General features: G+C 38.0%; 1 protein-coding gene across 1 annotated transcript in view; it reads right to left on the bottom strand.

Moving 5' to 3' along the window:
• Positions 1-21,993, bottom strand: part of LOC139816936 (sodium-coupled monocarboxylate transporter 1) — a gene marked incomplete at its 5' end in the record, with an annotated part of 160,977 nt that overhangs the window by 69,287 nt on the left and 69,697 nt on the right. Inside the window, one exon of the mRNA XM_071784767.1 lies at positions 15,693-15,833. Coding sequence (XP_071640868.1) covers positions 15,693-15,833 — 141 coding nt within the window. The remainder of the gene's footprint in view (positions 1-15,692; positions 15,834-21,993) is intronic.

Below are 21,993 nucleotides of genomic sequence, written 5' to 3'. Positions count from 1 at the left end.
GTTAACAGTTTAGTAATTATTACCAATAATTTTTAATCATGTACCTTATCATTTTTTTTTCACAAAAGTTAACGCCGCTTTGTTGCAGTCTGCCGGCCCTTTCTCTTCCACGAAATTGTCTGCCAATAATTTTCCGCGTTTCGTAGCAACAAATACTTAACATTCCTATAATTTTTATCCCTGAGCTTTATCATTTTTTTCCTTGTAAAATTTGTCATTTTTGACCGTCCACCCCCGCCTTAATCTTCCTAAGCGCGCAGGCAGACTGGTCACTCAGTGTTCGGGAGTGCTAATGGAACCTCTCTAGCTATAAATATTTCATGTACCTTATACCTTGCATTTTTATGTAGCCAGCTCTCCGTCTAGAACGTCACAGATTTTTTTCGGCTTTGGCCTCTTTTAGACACGAGGGAAAAGTGTAGCACAAGGCTAACTTGCACGCGGACGCTTTGCCGGCCAGCACTCACATATTTAACTTTCCTGAGCACAATTTTGCGAATTTCTCAAAAAAACCAAACTGGGAAATATTCTTAAAGAATCACACTATCAGAATATGTAAAAAACCAAAAGTCGAATTTTTCGAAATTTTAAACCTTACCATTCCCTTTAAGGACGTTCACCGATTATAATCGTAGCGAAAAGTTTCGGCTGTCTTTCCGTACAGCGCGACCTTCTCTCCACTTCACAATTTTTAACGTATAGACTGTACAGTATTGCCACTTCTCCATGGCGACACGGCGACACGCTTCTAAATACCGTCAAAATACCGGATTACAATTACACATAAAGTGTACCGCTATGTATCTCCATTTTGTAATATGTCATTCCTAATATTATCATGCATCATATATTAGTTTTTTAGCAAAATACATAACCAATTTCTGCCGCAATAAATTAAAATATCCCTCTAAAACTCGCTTTGACTATACCTTACGTGTTAAAATTCGTAACTTTGACATTAAATATCTCGCCTTTGGTACCGGCACGGTTCTTACAATTGAGATGTATAGAATGTATAGATAACACTATTACGAGCATATAGTCCAAAGTTCAAGCAAATACATGGAAAATCGATTAACTGGTGAACGTCCTTAAGGAGGGACATACACCTAGAGACATAAAAAATAACCCTATATGAATTTTTTCTCAGAAAATATGAGGATTATTGAAGGGGAGTTTTACCAGTGTATTATGTATATTTATTAATATAAGGCCAGCTTAATATAAGGCTAAATTTTTATTTAAAAATATTAAAAAATATAGCAGATATCGTCAGATGTGTTCACTGCTGTTGTGTTTTGCGATACCCAATATATAATCTATACGGTTTATCTGTAACAAAAAAAACTCGATTGATTCTTCAAGTATATAGATAAATCTAGTCTTTATCGTAGCAAATTTTATAATTTTGCAACATTTGTGAAATGACACTTATCTGAAAATAAGAACGAATTTTCGCTTTAAAAAAATCGATCGTTTTTTGGCTATTAAAAAAGAAAGCTAAAACGTAAAAAAACCCTACGATAAAGATTATTATCTATATACTTAAAGAATCAATCGAGTTTTTTTGTTACAGATAAACCGTATAGATTATATATGGGTACCGCAAAACACAACAGCAGTGAACACATCTGACGATATCTGCTATATTTTTTAGGTAATTATACAGAAAGAGGGCAATCTCATCGATTTCAATAACCTTGACATATGTTGTCAAGGACGTGATCCTGAGTAACTTTTTCTTATAACTTAATCGGCAGTCACTGTTTATTTAAAAGTTATGAACAAATGTAACTAAAAAATATAACAGTTTACGTCAGTGCTAAGAGAAGTAATTTACTGATATGTTAACAAATAACGAAATGATTACGCTCGATAAAGCAACAGCTGAGTAATGAACAATGGCCAATTTCGAGCATTAAGGGGATCCTGCAGTGACTGGCGAACTTCCTCGATGTCGATAATGTCAACCTTTCTAATTTTGTTTTCCCTATATCTGTCTTTGTCTAACGAAATGACATCTGTCCTTTTTTCGATTGCTCGCCATCTTACGCAAGATCCGGCAACTACTGTTGCTGCTCTTCTTGTCATCCTGCATCCGTATTTACATTACTAAAATAATTATTAGATGGATCTTTTTTTGTACGCATTGAATCTTACTTCTACTTACACGATATTATTCCTACATGTTTTCCCAAGGGTGGATGATAAACATTATGTACGTATAAACTGTAGAATTTTTGTTTTAAGCAAATATTGTCGTCAGGTGACAGCTGTGTATGTGCCCCAATAAGTAATATTTTTAATTTTTTGGTGCTTTTGATATAAAATCGCGTTTTCCACCCTAGATTTTTGTGCGGACTTTAATTCTAGACCAAGAACTTGCAATTCTGTAAAGCCAATTAAAAGATCCATTGATTAACGATAATGTCGATAAATCATACGGCTACAGGATCCCCTTAATGGATGTTAGAAATATATTCCCACCGAAATATCAACCTTGTTACAGCTCGGTGAGAAATTCAGTTTACCGTTTTCTATTAATAAGAAGAAAGCCATACACGAGTTTATTAAAGATTTGGAAAATAACGGCAACAAATATACTATTGACAACCAGATTAGAATATGCAACGTAGCGATCCTTCAGTTTGCTAGATCTTTACAAAAAAGACCACTCACTACACCGATCGAACGTAGTCTCATTTCGAAGTATAATTCCGCGATTCAATTCCAGAAAAACAATCCGGATGTTATTTTTACAAGGGCTGATAAGGGTAACGTCACGGTAGCATTAGACCAGAATGAGTACACTCGAAAAATGGAGATGATGCTTGGTGACAAAGATACCTATGAAGTGGTTAAAAGAAATCCGTCAGCCAAAATTGAAAGAGAATTAAATGCTCTGTTAAAAGATTGGTTGCAGAAGAAATATATCTCCAAGAACAATATTTTTTCTTACACTCCAGCGATTCCATACTTCCTAAAGCTTATGGTCTTCCAAAAATTCACAAAAAGAACGTTCCTTTTCGAATAATAGTTTCATCCGTTAACACGGCCTTGTATAATCTTGCATCGTTTTTGCAGAAAATTTTAGCCGATAGTATACCGAAACCAAAGAACCATGTAAATAATAGTTTCGAATTGTGCACTGACCTATCGAAGATAAGATTGCATGAGTCTGAGATTCTCGTTTCGTTGGACGTGGTATCATTATTCACTAACGTTCCTTCGGAGTTGGTCGTGGAGGGCATAGAGAAGAGGTGGAAGTTTATAAAAACCAAGACGAGTTTATCTCGTGCGGAGTTCATCACTGCAATAAAATTTGTTCTGACTTCCACCTTTTTTACATTTAACAATGTCATCTACAAGCAGACATTTGATTCTCCAATGGGCTCCCTTTTATCTCCGACAGTGGCTGACATTGTCATGGAGGATTTGGAGGAGAGGGTTTTGGGCGCATTGGATATCCGACTGTCGTTTTATAAACGTTATGTGGATGATATTGTTATGAAGATCCCTGAGGATAGCGTGCAGGATGTCTTGAATCACTTTAATAATTATCATGACAGACTTAAATTCACAATAGAGTACGAAAATAACGGCAAACTTAGTTTTCTGGACTTGATGTTAATCGTTGAAAATGACACAATTATAACAGATTGGTTTCACAAGGAAACTTTTTCTGGGAGGCTATTGTCCTTTTATTCGAATCATCCTACTCAACACAAAATAGGAACTATCTATAGTATGGTGGACAGAGCAATTATATTGTCTCATCCTAGTTTTTACAATAAAAACTTAATATTTGTCATTAATGTATTGCTTTAAAATGGGTATCCCATCGATTTAGTTTTCACGCATATTAATAAGAGACTGAGAAAGTTGCAAATCTATTAAGAATAATGATATAGTTGATGATTCCGAATGTTCTCAACAGTTGAAGAGTTTTATTGTCATGCCATACTTAAAATATACTTCTGAAATTATCACCTCAGCTGTTAATAAATCAGAAAATTCTGTGGGATACCGCACTCTAAACAAACTTAGCAACATCATTAAAGTCCAGAAAGATAAGAATGCTCATTTTACTAATAATAACGTAATATATAAAATCTGTTGCAAGAATTGTGATGCCTCTTATGTCGGTCAGACTAAGAGACAACTACGCACCAGAATAAATGAACATAAATCTAATATCAGATTAGATCCGTCCAAGCATTCGGTGGTCTCAAAGCACATCACTAAATATAATCATTCTTTTGACTGGGATAATGTGCGCATCCTGGAGGTAGAGCATAATTATAAAAAAAGATTGACTGCAGAAATTATACATATCAAAGAGCAGCCAAACAGTATTAATTTAAACAAGGACACGGAACTATTAAACGAGGCCTATTTTAATGTTTTGAGATTGTTGTCTTAAGTAATAACAATGATTATTGGTTGCTCTGCCCTTGCGATGCGAATGTTTTTCTCAGTCGTCTGTAACCTTTCGCTTCAAACACACGCTCTCAATAGACGATGAAAAAAATTCTCTTGCGTTCCTGTTGCATAGACCGCTTATGTGAGTCCGTTTTTATGAGTCTAACTTAATAATTAAATTCACGTAATCTTACGGAATTTTAATTTCGATACAGTTGCCACTAAGTTGGTCGGGCGACAAATGGCTGACGATCGCTTCAGTTTCATGGACATACATAAGTCTTGCAACACAAAAAACGGCTATTTCAACCTGTAATTTGACTAACAATCGACGATATATTCTGACTTCAACATGACTAATTGTCTACAGACATGGGTGAGATTTGATTGGAGATCGTAGCGCCGGATCGTACCCGAGTCTTTTATTGTTAATGCGGTATTATTTATGATTTAATGTCCTGAAGAAGGCCAAGTATGGCTCGAAACATCAACTAACTCGATTGTATAATATATTATAATTATTAAATATATTTCTAACATCCATTAATGCTCGAAATTGGCCATTGTTCATTACTCAGCTGTTACTGATATGCACCCACCTTTGCTTGCAGGGGAGGAGCGGCAGCTCCGCCTACATATGTACTGTCTATACACACATATCAGTAAATTATACTTCCCTTAGCACTGACATAAACTTGTTGAAATCGTTGAGGTTGTCCTCTTTCTGTATAATTACCATTTTTTAATAAAAATTTAACCTTATATTAATAAATATACATATAATACACTGGTAAAACTCCGCTTCAATAATCATCATTCTTTCTAAGAAAAAAATTTATAAATATAAAACTATTTTTTTATGTCTCTAGGTGTATGTCCTCTTAATTTTTTTTTTTTTTACTGATATTTGTTCTATCAAAACTAGTCTAGAAAACTAACTATTAATTTTATTCTATCACATTAACTACACTTAATAACTAAAGTCTATCCACTGATGTCCTTTAGATTTTCCCCTAGCTGCGGTGTTTCCCTTCTTCCGCACACTATGCTCTTGTCCTACACAAGATCAAATGGTTTGGTTCTCTTTAGCCTTCAGACATGGTGTTGATTGTCCAGCAGTTGAAGAGTCTCTACTTTCACATGTTGGCGGATCCGGGTTTCATGCTTCCCGGCATATCTTTAATCTCTTCTTTGACAGTCGGAATCCCGATAAATGTCCGAGTTGCAAACATACCAAGGTGTGTTCACCATGTTACGCAACACCCTATTCTAAAACGTCTAGATTCTTTTAGTGTTACTATCTCTGGCGCAGCCCCAAAGCTGAATATCATAAAGCCATACCGGTTTCAAGATCTGGTTGTAGATCAACAACTTATTTCGTCTTGACATTGTGGAATTTCTTCCTAGAATAATGTTGTTTATACTTAATGTCTAACTCCATTCTTTTTTTCTTGACATGCTCTTTCCACCGGAGTTTTGTGTCAAGAATCATGCCTAGATATTTAGCATTCATCTAGTAGGGTACCACCGTACTATTAATATCTAAGGGGATTGGTTCTACTAGTTTCTTACTTGTGAAGTTTATATAAGTGGATTTAAGTTCGTTGAGCTTAATCCTCCATTGTTTAGTCCAATTAACTACTGCATTGCTTGCCTCTTAGTTTTCTTGATCTTGGTCTACTGCAAGAATAGCCGTGTCATCAGCAAATGTAGCTATAGTAGTTCCTTTTAGCGCTGGTAGATCACTAGTATATAATAAGTAAAGAATTGGGTCTAAGACACTTTCCTGAGGTATACTGGCTCTTATTTCCTTTCAGTCAGAGTACTCGTCTTCTTGTTTAATTCTGAATAGTCTATCTAAGATATAAAATGTTAAGATGTCTATGTACTGTTTCGAGAGCATTTTATTTAATTTGTATATCAGGCCTTCATGCCACACTTTATCGAAGGCCTGGGCAACGTCTAAGAATACTGCGAAGCAGATCTGTTTTTTCCTCGAACGCACGTTTAATTATATCAGTGATTCTGTGTACTTGGTCATTCGTTGAATGTTTTGGCCTGAAACCGAATTGTAAGTTCGATATTAGGTTGTTATTCTCTATCAGTGGTCTTAGTCTCTTAAGTAGTAGTTTTTCGAATAATTTTGAAACGATTGGCAAGAGAGAGATTGGTCTATAAGACTTAACATCATTAGGTTTGCCCGGCTTTGGTAGCATAATCACCTCTGTAATTTTCCAGCAAGCAGGGACATGTTTCAATCTGAATGCTGCATTGATGAGATAAGTGAGCATTACAATACCCTTTCTAGGCAGCTGCTTTAGAATTTCTCCTGTGATCAAGTCAAATCCCGGTGCTTTTTTTGTTTTCAGTCTTGTTTTAATCTCCTGAGCTACTTCCTTTGGAGTCACAGGGGTGATGTTTTCCCACTTTTGATTATTTACTTTCTCTAGGATATTGTCCATCTGCTCTAGGTTAGGCTTAAAAATGTCAGCCAAGTGCTCAGCAAATAATATCGCTTTCTGTTTATTGTCCTTGGCCCATAGACTTTCTTCTCTCTTGATGGGAGGGATTGACGTTATAAGTCTCCTGATTTTTTTTGGTCGCTTTCCAAAGTGAGTAGCCAGTCTCCTCATCCGCCGACAGATTCTGCAGGTACGAGTTTATTGTTTCTTCTTTAAGATTTTGTATCTCCCTTTTGAGCCTTTGAGTTTTATTGTTTAAGATAGTTTTGTCAAATAGGTCTCTCGTCTGCTGCCATCTTCTTCTGGCTCTTGTCTTTTCCTTGACAAGTTCCCTGATTTTAACCAGATAAATTTACTCCTTTAGTTGTAGCCTCTTTAGTATTATTATAGGCAATTGTTTGGACAAGCCTGGTAAATTTTTCAGTTTCTTTTTCGAGTTGTTCCGTAGTTCGCAGCTTTATACGCAAAAATTAATATTTTCCTGAAGTTCAATTCTAAAGCTTTCCCGTCAGTCGTTTTGTTAACATGAGTAGGGCGGGCGACTCTTCTTATTACCCTTTCACTCAGTGTTAGGATAACGGTTGAATGGTCTGAATCCAAATCAAAGTTTTCTTCAACTTCAATAAAGCTAAATAATACTTTTCTTGTTATAAAGAAGTCTAGTATATCAGGAGTTTTATTTATATCCGTAGGCCAATATGTAAGCTTACCCGTTGAGTGATAGTTACACCCTGTTCCATGAATGGCTTTTCTCAGCTCTCTGCCCTTTGTTGTGGTTAGTCTCGATCCCCGGTCTACGTGTTTTGCATTAAGATCACCACTGCTTCACTTGCATCTAGTGCCGGTTTCCTTTTGGTAGCATTTTTTTTCTCTTCTAAAGTTTCTGGTGACTGTTCCGCTTTTCTTTTCTTGTCTCTTTTCAATATCCAGTCTGTTTCACGAGTTAATTCTTCTTCATCTGTGTAATATTCTTGTTCACAGTAGGTTGATATTTTTACTTCATCTTGTTGTTAGTTTTGGTCCACCCCGGGTATTTTATTTCCCTGGTACCCTCCGGCATGCCGGCGAGCATTCCCCAATCCGTCACCTGGGGAGGTGCCCGATGGGAGACTAACAACCCCACACGGGCCCCCTTAATTTGAATAACTTTTGTCTGAGACATTTTCTTATTTGTTTGATATTTTTTTAGATTCAAGGACATCTTTGTAACTTTTCCAATATTTAGCTTATGATATCTTGATAATTGTTTGTCAAGGGGAAAAGTGATATAACTGATATAGGACTTTTTTACTTTTGGTGTCAAAAATATGCTGTTGCAATAGTACCTCAATTGTTTTAAATATTTGTGTACATAAAAGCTCCAAGGAGATGTATACACAAATACATATTCCCAAATACGGGACTTGAAATGAGCCATTGTAATTCGTGTAGATTAATTTTATGAACTAATGACATATCTAGTTGTAGAAGAAAATAAATCTTATTTAATATTTAAGGATGTTCTGGAGGCACCAACTAAAAGGATATGTAGGAAATATTTAAAACACCGATATTAATTCTCCAGGTATCCAAAGACAAAAAATGTATATATACAGTTACGGCAAATCTAATAGAATGTAAATACGTAGATTTAGTGACTGTAAATACCTGTTACTATATAGCTTTTCTAGGATTTCCATGAAAGTTTCGGTTTTGATTTCGATTGGACTCTTATAAAATATTAAATAATTTTAAAAGACGCAATATTTTCTTTTACGATATTATAAGCAAATAAATAGGGTAGACCGGGGCACGTTGTCACGCGGGGCACGTTGTCACTTTGGCTTTATTTAAAAAACTAATAACCGGAGAGCAGCACCCGTCATTCCCAAAACGTGTTAGTGTATGCCCATCTTTGGTGTGTTTACAGTCTTGAGATTGCGCCAGCCGTGTTGACGTAAAATCAACTTGAAAGTTTTTTGCGACCGTAAGTAAAATTTTATTGTCTAATATTCAACGTACTGGACATGAAGCTTATGTTTTTTCAGAATAGACCTTTATATTATCTTAAAGTATGTACTTTTACCTACCGCGTGCAGTACCTAACCTTACGAATATCTCAAACGTGTCGGACATGAGGCTGTTTGAAGTAAAAAAATGCCCTCGGGGCACGTTGTCACGAATTTGATGGGAATCTATTGCGAATCTTCGGATGACGATAACGAATAAAAATATTTTATGTTTAATCACCGACATGATTATAAAAGAAAAAATGTTTATCAATAAGTTGCGCATTCGAGTGGAATTCTTGTCTATTTAGATTAAGACGAAAACTTCGTGCTTTTTGTACTTTTTTGAAATAAAATAAATGTTTCTGTGAAGGATTTTACTTTTTTACATTGCAGCGCACTATAATATATTGATATTTACGTTGTATACAGTTTGGATTACATTTTGCATGCAATTACATTTGATGTGACAACGTGCCCCGGTCGCGGGGCACGTTGTCCAAGCGACCTGTCGTTATTTATTGTTATGTAACAACTGTACAGTAACAATCACACAAAATTCGATATTGTCCAATTGAAGCTGAGGGTTCACTCGAAATTTTGGCATATCAAAGTACTCTTAAATATTGAATGTAAAAAATACAAAAAATATTGAAAAAAATGTGTGACAACGTGCCCCGGTCTACCCTATATTAAATAATAAAAAAAATTTATAGCCGGGAAATGTTGGGAACAATAATTATAAATATTAAAAAGTCTCTGATATTGTAGTAAGAAGTTTACATCAAACTAAAACAATGTACTATTTGTTATAAAAATAACAAATAAAACTTAACTATTTATATAAATATATAATTAAAATACCTGAAGATATCATTTTCATGCTGAAATGACTTGAAAAACTTCCAATTTTGAGGCATATTATAATATGAAGTGATAACGTATCTTACATAAAGGTATAAATGGTTTGTTTGAAGGTTAAGCTTTGATAAATAATAACAATGACAGTAACAGTAAAAATGACAAATATGTATCAGAAACGTACATATAGACATGTTTTCTATAATTGTATCGTGCTATCACAAATCCCTCACAAATTGATGCTGTCACGTTGCAATCAATTTGTTGTTAATAGTTGGACGTAACAGTTTAATCATATGCGAATTTCAAATATTCCAATAAGTGAACCGCTAATTCAGGAAAAAGCGATATCTATAGCAGATAATTTAGGTGTCGAAAATTTCGATTGTTTAAGTGGTTGGTTGTGGAGATTCCAAGTTCGTAAAAGTTATATATTTTATTTAAGTTGCTGTATAAATAATAAAGAATATATCAGACATGCAATACTATCTACTAAATTTTTTTAATTTTTTTAGTTAACTTCGTTAACACGAACAAATTCGTGTTAACGAGGGGCAAAATTTCCCCGGTAACTCGAACATCCGATTAACACGAACTCAAATCCCGGTCCCTTCGAATTCGTGTTAACGAGGGTTTACTGTATTATCTTTTAATTATAAGTTTAATTTTCGAACTTTCTTGGACCACTTACAACGTTGTGATTGGTAGAAAAGTAGCCCTTAGGCTTAGTTCCACAAACATTAATTAACTTTTAACTTTAGGTTAACTCACTCTTCATTTCTTTGTAACGTTTCCCTTAGAAAGAAACGAAGAGTGAGTTAACTAAAGTTAAAAGTTAACCGACGTTTGTGGAACTGGGCCTTAGTCGGAAAGTTAACCAAAAAATGCTACTTGGGCAGTGGGACGTAACAGTAAGATTTTGACCAATCGCGTTGCTCGATTTGGCTACGTAACCGAATTGAGTAACGCGATTAGAACCAAAACACATAACTCCAGATAGCAACGTGTCTGCATTGTTGTTGGCAAGTTCTCAACAACATAGTATGTGTTGCTATCAGGATTATAGCAACTGAGTCCGCATTTGTTGGTAAATTGATGCCTTCACGATATAACAATTTTGTATAACAACTTGCCAGCAACTTGTTGGCAACTTATGCTGCGGTCTAAAATCGTCTGATTCAAAATTCGAATTGTTGCTGTCATGTTGCTGTAATAATTCATAGGATCACAATGCTGTCATATTGTTAGCAACGCGAAGTAAATTTGATGCTGTTCTCTTGCCGACAAATTGCTGGAAATACATATATCCAATGTTGCCTGCGTGTTGCTTTAAATATTAAATTACTCGAAATCAATTAAAGCAAATGTACGGCAAGTTCCCAGCATCATAAGCAATCACAGATTTGCGCGATTTTGCTCAGACACGCTTTGCTATCTGGGACATGGCCTAACGTATCCTGACTGTCAAGCGTCGTCTACAATATATGGAGTAAGCGTGGAGTAAGAAGTAAGAGTAGGCATAAGAGGTACACGATGTAAACCTCCGGTCTCCCGTGTGACGTGACTATAGTCCAGCGTGCTGTTTGTTAGGGAGAGGGGTTTTAGTGGGTGCAAGCCCCACGACATAACCCGGTGGCCGGGGCCGGGTATGCGCGAGGCATTTTCCCTCTTCCGCGTAAACAAAAAAAAAAAGGCATAAGAGGGCTATTTTCGATTTAAGAGAGCTGGCGTAAGGGCGTAAGCGAAATAGATTAATTTTATTTCTTACTCCTACTCTTACTCTTACACTTACGCTCGGCCAATCAAGATCCAACAGGTTATAACGCTTAAGGCCGGTTGTTCCAACCTGTTGGTAAACTAACAGTTAAATCATATATATGTCTTTGTTTATCTTTTACATTAGACAAAGATAGACATATAATTTAACTATTAGTTAGCTTACCAACAGGTTGGAACAACCGGCCCTTAATCTTGCCTACTCTTACTCCTTACTCCAAGCTTACTCCACGTAGCGGTGCCTTCAGAATACGCCAAAGCTTGTGCGTTACTTACGTCCACGATTACGACTGTCGTATTGCTATGCCATGTTATTATGTACTTTGGCCCTTGATCAAAACCTTACCACAGTATAAGTACATACAGTAGTGACACTGAGCGTCGGCACCTTTGACGTAGTGAGTCCCAGATCACATGACTCGCAGCCATCTTCTGGGCTGTACGAACACTTAAGAGAGAAAGAAAGAAAAGTATCTTTCTCTTTGTCATACGTACAGGCCGCCATATTCCTGGTAGGATAAACCGATGCATGCGCACTAGAAATTGAGTACCACTAAAAAAGTTCAGGGTCTCTACTGTGTATACTTATACTGTGACCTTACTGTTACGTCTTACTGAAAGAGTGTGTGATCAGCATTACCTCAGACCTCAGTTCTCTCGACCATACGGAGGGCCAGATAAGAATGAGAGAGCAACCAGAGATTTTTCTCTCCCGTTTGCTTAGCGTGGCTATTATATGGCAGCCCGTGTTCCAGGTTAAATATATTTTCACAACACCTCCACGGAAAGTTCGACTTTCCATGCCTGTAGAGAGGGACGAAAGTGGCCAATTTCACGCCAGGGAGGAAAGTTGTTACTTTCCTCCCTGTTACAGGGACGAAAGTAATCAAGTTGTTCCTTTTGTCCTTGTTTAGCGGGCGGAAAGTAAAGTAACGGGCAAATCTTAAAACATATATAGAAGGCTTTTCAGCAAGTGACAAGTCGACACAAGTGTCGTTTTGTCTTTGTTACTCATTGCCAAAAAAGAAAGATAAAACGACGTTTGTGTCGACTTGTGTCGCTTGCTGGCTGTATCATGACTGAAGATACATCTGAATCAACATCTAAAATGCAAAATAGAGGAAATAATCCAATCTTTCAATTCCAAAATTGTAGTGTAACTATTAAATTCACTAATTAATGCTTATTCTTTGTAAAAATTATATTCTTTAATTATATTCTAAAAATTAATAGACGGCGATACGAGTCAAGCCCGGTACGTGGTGCGCAAATAGAGAATTAATAGTTACAGAAGTAACGAATTAAAATGTATATACGTATACATATACATATATTCCAACTTAATAAACTGCGCGCCGATTATTTGTCGGACTTAAAACATAGCTATCGTTGAAACATTAATATTTTTCGCAATAATTTCTTTACAGTTTTTTAAATAATTAAATCATGTAGATTTAATTCCGGGGAGGGAAGGGTATTAATGTTCCAACGACAGCTGTGTTTCAAGTCCGACAAATAATCGGCGTGCAGTTTATTAAGTTGAAATATATGTATATACGTATATTATACATTTTAATTCGTTACTTCTGTAACTATTAATTCTCTATTTGCGCACCACGTACCGCGCTTGACTCGTATCGCCGTCTATTAATTTATTGACATTTTCACGAGTCTAATGATATATTTATATTCTAAAAATTATATTTTTTACATTTGTTGGAAATTTTATTGTTATTTTAAAATTAAAATTATTTAACATATTTTTTTTAATTGTAATTAAATTTTTTTTTTATGTGGGGGGCTTCGCCCCCTACGCCCCCCCAGGGGCTTCGCCCCTGGACCCCACCGAGGGCTTTACTCCTGGGCCCCACCAGGGCTTCGTCTCTGGACCCCACATCACTCTCTTTTTCTCTTTCTATTTAACTACACGCGCGTATAAACTGTATGAATGGAACATCAAACGCATACACTCTAGCATTCAAAAGTCGAACATTTCCGTAAAGAGGTGTTGTGAAAAATATCGTGTGCACCTCGGGTCGAGAGCTTTTTCAGACTCGTGAGATTTGCCGCCCTCGCCTTCGACTCGGGCGACAAACTTCACACTTGTCTGAAAAACGCTACTTTCGCCCCTTATTGGTGTACAATATATTATTTAGTGGTTACAACACTTAGGCTGCATTCTAATATTTACAATCAGCAATTATCAGTATTGAAAATCTATACGTGACGTAAAATATAGATTTTCAGTACTCACAGTGAATATCGGAATACAACCATTATTGACTAGATATCATAGTAGTTCCTCCCGGGAAAAAAGGATTAGATCTGACTAGATCAAATTATATTGTCTACGCAGATTTGGTCATATATGTTCATATAACTATATATGAGGTGTAATTTGGTCTTCGACGGCTCGGACCATATCTACTCAAATCGGATCATATCTGCTCAGGTCGAACCATATCTGTGATTGAATTTTATCAAAACAGTCCAGATCTGATTGTATCTGTTTAGATATAACCATATCTATACTCGAATGCGATCCGAAATACATTACATCTGACCATATCTGTCCAGATATAAATCGAACTGAGGTTGTGTTTAATCGAAAACTGTTCAGGTCTGACGATATCTGACCATGTTTAACTATAACAAATTAAATGTTCGATGTTCGTCTAATATGATATTAAAATATATAAATATGAATTTATTTATAGATACATAGCAAATTAAAGATATTCAATTAAATATCTTTGATATAATTATATAAAAATTATTTATAATGAAAATATAATTTGCAGAAAACAAGTATTTTTTATTTTAAAAAAATGTTAGTTATTTGTTATAAAAGCATTTTTATCAGTTTGCCTTATATCTAAAATATAAAAAACAATCACAGAAATATAAGTTATTTCGTACACATTGTAAGCTTATAAATAATGGATAAACAAAAGTGAAAAAAATTCTCAGTTTGATTATTATTTAATAGCTAGATTACACTAAAAATTTTATTAAAGTTATTTGGAGACTTGCATAAATAATTACCAACTCGAACAAGAATATTAGAGATTTTACATTTTTTACTTTAATTAATAATAATTATTTACTGGTTATACAGGGTGTAACAAAAAAATCGGGAATCGATTGTTGTTAAAAAAAAAAACAGAAAAAATTATTTTAAAAAATTTGATTGCATTTTGTAGACGCATTCAATTTTGCAAAATTGTAAATGTAAAGATTAATAAAAATTAACATTATTATTTGATTCCTTTCATTATTCTATGTATAAAAGTATGAAGGTAAAGTTATCGAAAAGTAAATACTTTATGAGATATCTCATATTTTATATTAAAAATGTCATGACAAAATTTAAAATATTTCAGGAAATTTTTAACGAAAGAGAGCTTTATCTTAGTGTTTTGAAAATATCTCAACAAGGGTTACAAGAATATGACATAAAAAATAGAGGTCCCCGTTTAAAGAACTCAATGTGACCTTGATGTGACTTTCTCAAGATCGTTCAAGGTTAAATCAATATCACCACATAATGGATAAGACTTGGTACCCTACAAGTTTTGTATAAAACATTTCTTCCGAAAACATCATCTTTCCGAGATAATTCAGTATCCCGAACTTTTTGTTATACCCTGTGCAAATGTCGGATCATCCGATAGATAGCATTCGATGAGATCTATTTCTCGTATTTAAAATATGACAAATAATAGTATAAGAACGGTATATAAATCAAGGTGTACGGTACAACTTATATCATCAGTTGTATCGCACGCTTATAATAAAGTGGCACACAATTTCGAATTAAATCGATATTTATGGTTTTATAACATTTTACATCACTTCATAATTTTTAATTATATCTGAGCAGATCTGGATACATTCGGTAAATAATAATTATATCTCGGCAGATCAAATTATATCTGGTCAGATCTGGTTATATTTGTTCAGATCTGGTCAGATAGAGACAATTTGCAGATCAAATTATATCTGGCCAGATCTGATGAACCAGATCTGGTCATATCTCGGTAGATCTAATTCTTTTTTCCCGGGCTATTAACCCACTATTTCACATTACCCGCACTTCTTTTATATTATTCATTCTCTTTCTCTCTTTTTGTAGAAAATGTATTGTTGTTTTTATAAAAGTGTTTATATCATTAACATATACCTTTTAGCTGATTGCAAAGTAGGAAGAGATAAATATCGTTGAATCATATTTTGATTAATGGCGGTGATTTGTAGCCAATGTACGAAACCACCTATAGTAAGTCCCCAAATTGTGTGTCTTGTCAAAGGACTCCAATCCATCCTATTGAATAATAATCATGTTTTAAATTAATATCTTTCTAATCCGCTTTTATTCTATCAAAGATTCTCTCTCACACTCACTCATTTATTCCAAAAATTGTGATAAATGATGATGACAGGACAGATATTTCATTTTATACATATTAAACCAATTATAATGTTAATGAAAAATATCTCATAAAATATCTTATAAAAAAAATGTTTTAAATCAAAAGAGACACAAGATGGCACTATCCGTTTCATCATAGGTGGCGCTACTGTCAAACAAAGGTCTACTTAATTTTTTAAATAAAAACCCCATTTTTTATTGTTTTATATAAAAATTGAGATAAAAACAAATACTTTTTATTTGCAACATTTTTTTTAATGCAAATTTTTCGAGATAATCGACTTTAAACAAAGAAAGAAGGGAGCAGCGCCAAGTTTTTTTACAAGAAAAATTTATTTATTTTATTTTAATTAATTTTTTTTTATTTTGTACTGTTATCTTTTTAATCCTTTGATTAAAGTGATTCTTTGTAATATTATAATTTTGTTAAAAAGAATTAAAGCTTGGGTTGGAATGGGAAGACCCTTGAATGAGAATACAAAAATATACGTATCACTTGAGTTTTACTTTTTAAAAGTAGTTACACAACAGTTATTTTTCAAAGCAATATATACATTCTCTTTGCAATTGGCGCAATGTAAAAATTTCACTTTTTTTTTGAAATACATATCACTTATTTGAGTTAGGTAACGCAATTTTGTGAATTATTTTGTTAGGAAAAAATTAAGCTACTACTATTTAGGATTTTTGGATTTACAACATACATTGCGCGTGTACTTGGCGCCTTTTTTTTTACCTTTTTTGAAAAAGTCAATTCTTTTTACCAAGAAACTGGGAAATATTTTAGAAGCAATAATAAATGTCTTTAAAATGTGTGTCAAAATAGTTGTGTTTGAGCGGTTTAACAAACATACATTTTGATTTAATGAATTTTACATCACAAAATTGTATTGAAATGCATGTACATACAACACGAGCGCGTGCACCATTGCTCATATACACTTATCATACCGTGTGTACCAAAAGTTCCGGAACGGCCAATCATCTCAGAAAGTATTGGTTTATGGGAAAAATGTTTCAAATAAGAGTTGGAGGATTCAAAGGGGGCCAATACATGATCTTATTAGATTTTGGGTCCAGGACCCGTGTTGGACCCAGTAAGGTTCAAGTCAAATTTTTTAAATAATGTTTGAAGTTTAAACGGAAATTCGAGCGTATCGCTAAATCACGCGCCCGCTGCGTGCACATTCATCGAACGAGCGAGCAACAACGCAAGCAAAATAAATACCCCCCGAAAATTTGCGTACCTTCAGGAGAGTCAGTCGCTCGTAACGAGGCACAGAACACAGTCGACTTCATATCTCGCTCGCTTCGTTACTCGCTCGCTCAAAATTCTCAATCCGAACCGAATCTTTGTAATTGTGGAGGAGAGTGAAACCGACGACGCACAGCCCTCAAATCGGTGCCAGACGCCGATCGATGCCTTCAATAACAGCGAAGCGCAAAGTATTCTCAAGAATCTGAGAAACCGAGGGTCACCATCGCTCTCTCCTCCCTGTGTCGTTCTATTAGAAATTAAATGTGGCATTACTCTCGCATTTGTTTCCTGCTCCCGACTACCCACGGGAATTCTCCGAGTCACACCCGCTCCGCGCTCAAGTCTGAGCGACCCGGCATCACAGGCGATCTCGGCGAGATCGCTCCTGAACAAATAAAAATCCCTATTTTTTATTGTATCATCTTTTTTTCCTAATTAATTTGAACAACTTTTGTTTAAAACATTTTTTTATTTGCCTAATACTTTTTTAGATATTCAAGGAAAACTTGGTAACTTTTTCAATATTTAGCTTACGATATCTTTTGATACTTATTTGTCAGAGGGAAAAGTGGTATAGGACTTTTTGACTTAATTTGGTCTCAAGAATATGCTGTTGCAATAGCTCAACTTTTTTAAATATAGTATTTATGTAAACATCTCCTTGGAGCTTTTATGTCTACACTACTGGGCCCCGGACCCAAAATCTAATAAGATCATCTATTGGCCCATCTATTCGTACCCATATCCGCAGCAGGTCTCCAAGGTAAAGAGCCTCTAGTCGATAGACTAATGTAGGTAAGGGAAGTCGGCAAATTGGATCCGTAACTTCGGAATAAGGATTGGCTCTGAGGAGCGGGGCGTGTCGGGCTTGGTCGGGAAGCGGGTTTGGCTGACGTGCCGGGCCTGGGCGAGGTGAACCGATCGGCGTTCTCGCGCCGGTCCCGGGGATCCGAGCTCGGTCCCGTGCCTTGGCCTCCCGCGGATCTTCCTTGCTGCGAGGCTTCCGTGGCGGCGCGAGCCGTCGTGGTCGTCCTCTTCGGCCGCCATTCAACGCTCAGCTCAGAACTGGCACGGACTAGGGAAATCCGACTGTCTAATTAAAACAAAGCATTGCGATGGCCCTCGCGGGTGTTGACGCAATGTGATTTCTGCCCAGTGCTCTGAATGTCAACGTGAAGAAATTCAAGCAAGCGCGGGTAAACGGCGGGAGTAACTATGACTCTCTTAAGGCGTTTTCTTCCTCTTCTTGTTTTTCCTTGCTCTCTTTTTTGTTGACTCTCCTATGTGGTGCATGGTATAGGCATTGGCCCCTGGTTGATCGAACCTAGTGGCCGATCCCGGGGGCTTTTTGCTTTAAGAGCTTTTGGAGAGGTAAGATCCGTGGTGCATGGTATGCATTGGCCCCTGGTTGATCGGTCCTAATGGCCGATCCCGGGGGCTTTTTGCTTTAAACGGATTTTGAGATTTGGAGAGGTTTGAGCCCCTGGTGACCTTAGGTCCCGGGGGCTTTTTGCTTTAAGGACAAAGCAATACGCCGCCCCCGTGGACACTGGGCCGTCCCGGGGGCTTTTCGCTTTGAGCGTTTTGTAGGTGAGAGTCATGGTTGCTCGTTCACAAGGGGGCGCAGCCTGTCGTCTGCGCCCCAAGTCTGCCCCACCTCCACGATGGTGTTCGCTGGGTACCCGGCTTGCCGGGGAGCTAACGGGGTTCAGGCGACTCGGGAGCATGCCCTGGGCTCTCGGCCGGTCTCGACCGGCGCCAGCGGGTTCATTCCCGTCAGGGCAACAGCGGGAGCACGCCTTGGGCTCTCGGCCAGTCTCGACTGGTGTCAGCGGGTTTCATTCCCGTCAGGGTAATAACGGGAGCATACCCTGGGCTCTCGGCCGGGATACCGGTGCCAGCGGGTTTCATTCCCGTCAGGGCAACATGGCCCCATTCCCCTGGAGCACGGCCAGGGGGCTATTCGAAGACAACCAAGGCAAGAAATACAGGTCTGTGAACTATCGCTCCCCTTCAGTCGAAGGGGATGCGAAAATTGCGCCGCAACTGGAGCGGGCGAGTATATGGCTTTCACTGTCAAAGATGAGGCCCGGCATATAGAGGAAGTGCACCCTCACCTGAGCATCAGGTACAAATGCGAACGGTGTGGCAAGTCATACGCGTCGTATCGGGCGGCCGCATGCCACCTTCCAAAATGCCCAGCAACCAGGGCAGGTGATGGGCAGCGAACCGTGGAGCAGGGCCGGTTCGTCTGCCCTGACTGTGACAGGAACTTCACCACACAACGAGGCCTGTCACAGCATCAGAGGCTGGTACACCCAGTGGCAAGAAACCGAGTGAGATCGGAGCGTGCTGCTCCGAAGGTAATGGAGCCGAGGAGAGGTAGAGTTTTCTCTGCCGAAGATGTGAGTAGGATGCTCGAGCTCGAGGTAGAGCTCAAGGATGAGACGAATATAGCAAAGGCTATGGCCTTGCTTATGCCGGAGAAAACCCTGAAACAAATAAGGGACAAGAGGAGTGAGGCGTGCTATAAAAGGTGGAAAGAGCAGCGCCTCGAGAGTCAAGAACCCCTCAGCGAGGAGGACCGACAAGCGGATGGTGCACCGCCAGAGAACGATGATTTCTTTGTAGATCCGGAGGAGACCGAGGATGTCTTCTTAGATGCGGAGGAGATACCGTGCGATATATATAGCTTTGACGAATCAACGTCAACTGCACACTGGAGGCAAGCCTGCATTGAGGCGGTGCTTAAGGTGATCCTAAAGCCGTGATCCTAGCCGGTTTTTTTCAGTTTTTTTCTTAGCACTAATCTTTTAATTGGCTTTATAGAAATGCAAAATTCTTGTCTAGAATTAAAGTACGCATCAAAATCTAGGTCATGGAGGTCGAATTTATATCGAAAACGAAAAAAAATTAATATTTTTTGTTATACGTGACGACCACCACATATAAATTCGACCACCATGACCTAGATTTTGATGCGTACTTTAATTCTAGACAAGAATTTTGCATTTCTATAAAGCCAATTAAAAGATTAGTGCTAAGAAAAAAACCGAAAAAAACCAGCTAGGATCACGGCTTTAGGATCACCTTAAGGAGCTCAAGAGTAGTGAGCCCAAGGAATCGCTGGAATTACAACAACACATTATCCAGCTCTTGACGGCAAAAAGTGAAGGCAATAACGCAAGAGGAGGTAGACGCAGCCTATGAGCTGGCGATCAGTTTGTTCCGTGCTCCGGAGTCGGGGAAAACAGGCGGTAATTCCCGAAGACACCGGAGTCGGAGGAAAGGACTTTCGGGAAGAAATGAACGCAAAGCCCGAGCTTATGCTCGTACACAAGAGTTGTATAGGAACAATCCCGCTATCCTCGCTAAGATGGTAAGAGAGAGTATGGATGTCCAGACGCTGGATACAGGCGTTTCAGTGAGTCCAACAGTTGAGAGCGTCAAGAAGCTCTACGAAGAGCTATGGGGAAGCCCGGGTCGATGTGATATTGGCCGGGAAGAGCGAGAGGCCACGGTGCCGTATAATCCAGCAGAGATTCTGCATCCTATCTCCAAGGAGGAGATTTTGAAGCGTTTCAAGGCTACACGGCTGAGGGTGGCAGCCGGGCCTGACGGACTCCGCAAGGGAGATCTGATGAGAAACGAGGGAGGCTATATCCTCCACAAAATTTTTAATGTAATCATGCTGGCATTGAAACAACCGAGCGCGTGGCGCTGCAATAGAACAACACTAGTGCTTAAAGAGGGGAAGGACCCCTCAGTAGCGGCCAATTACAGGCCGATTACTATCTTCTCAATATTAAGCAGATCATATTGGGGTATCATGGATCAGCGTCTAAGGAAAGTGGTTTACCTGAATGCACGACAAAAAGGCTTTGTGCCGGAGATGGGATGTTATAATAACATCAACTTGCTGAACGAAGTTCTCGCACTAGCAAAGAAAGATAAAGGAATTGTTGCCACTCAGGTGGACATAGCCAAGGCGTTTGATAGCCTCCCGCACCCTGTTATCAGGTACGCCTTACTCGGAAAAGGGCTGCCGGAGGAGGTGGTGGCATTGATAATGGATTCGTATAAAGGAGCCAAAACCACTATGAAATGTCGTGACGAAACGTTCGACATTGAATTGAGAAGAGGAGTCAAGCAAGGAGACCCTCTGTCTCCGCTTATTTTCAACGTCTGCATGGATTTGATTATAGACAGACTTGAAAGAATGGAAGGCTTCCAAATCAAGGACGGCCTGAGTATGTCGTGCCTGGCCTTTGCCGACGATATAATACTCATTGCAAACACTAGAGAAGCGGCAAGTCGGCTTATGGATGAGCTCGTCGGCTTCCTCTCACGATGGGGAATGGCACTATCAATTGGGAAGTGCGTTGCTTTTGGTATTGTTACCACCAAAACTAATTGGTATATGGTGGATCCAGAAATACACAGCAATGGCGAGATGATCGTCTATTGCGGCCCTGCTCAGTCAATGCAATATCTAGGCATTCAGGTTACTCTGTGGGAAAGAGTAGTTACCAAGCACGCAATTGCGCGGCTAAGGGACACGCTCCCAAGAATTAAAAGGCTACCCCTGAAGCCACATCAGAAAGTTGAACTTTTGGCGCGGTATGTTTTGCCGCATTTCTTGTATGCCTTCACCGCGGGCACAGTAAGTGCCACAGAATTAAGTGAACTGGACCAAACACCAAGGACGGCGGTGAAAGACTATCTGCACCTTCCAATGTCTACAGCAGATAATCTGCTATACGCGTCTAAGCGCGATGGCGGCATGGGTTTTCC

Source organism: Temnothorax longispinosus, chromosome 7 (genome assembly GCF_030848805.1).
Source record: "Temnothorax longispinosus isolate EJ_2023e chromosome 7, Tlon_JGU_v1, whole genome shotgun sequence".
NCBI classification, from domain to species: Eukaryota; Metazoa; Arthropoda; class Insecta; order Hymenoptera; family Formicidae; genus Temnothorax; species Temnothorax longispinosus.
The sequence above is the reverse complement of the archived record's forward strand: the minus strand, read 5'-3'. Positions and strand labels throughout refer to the sequence as shown.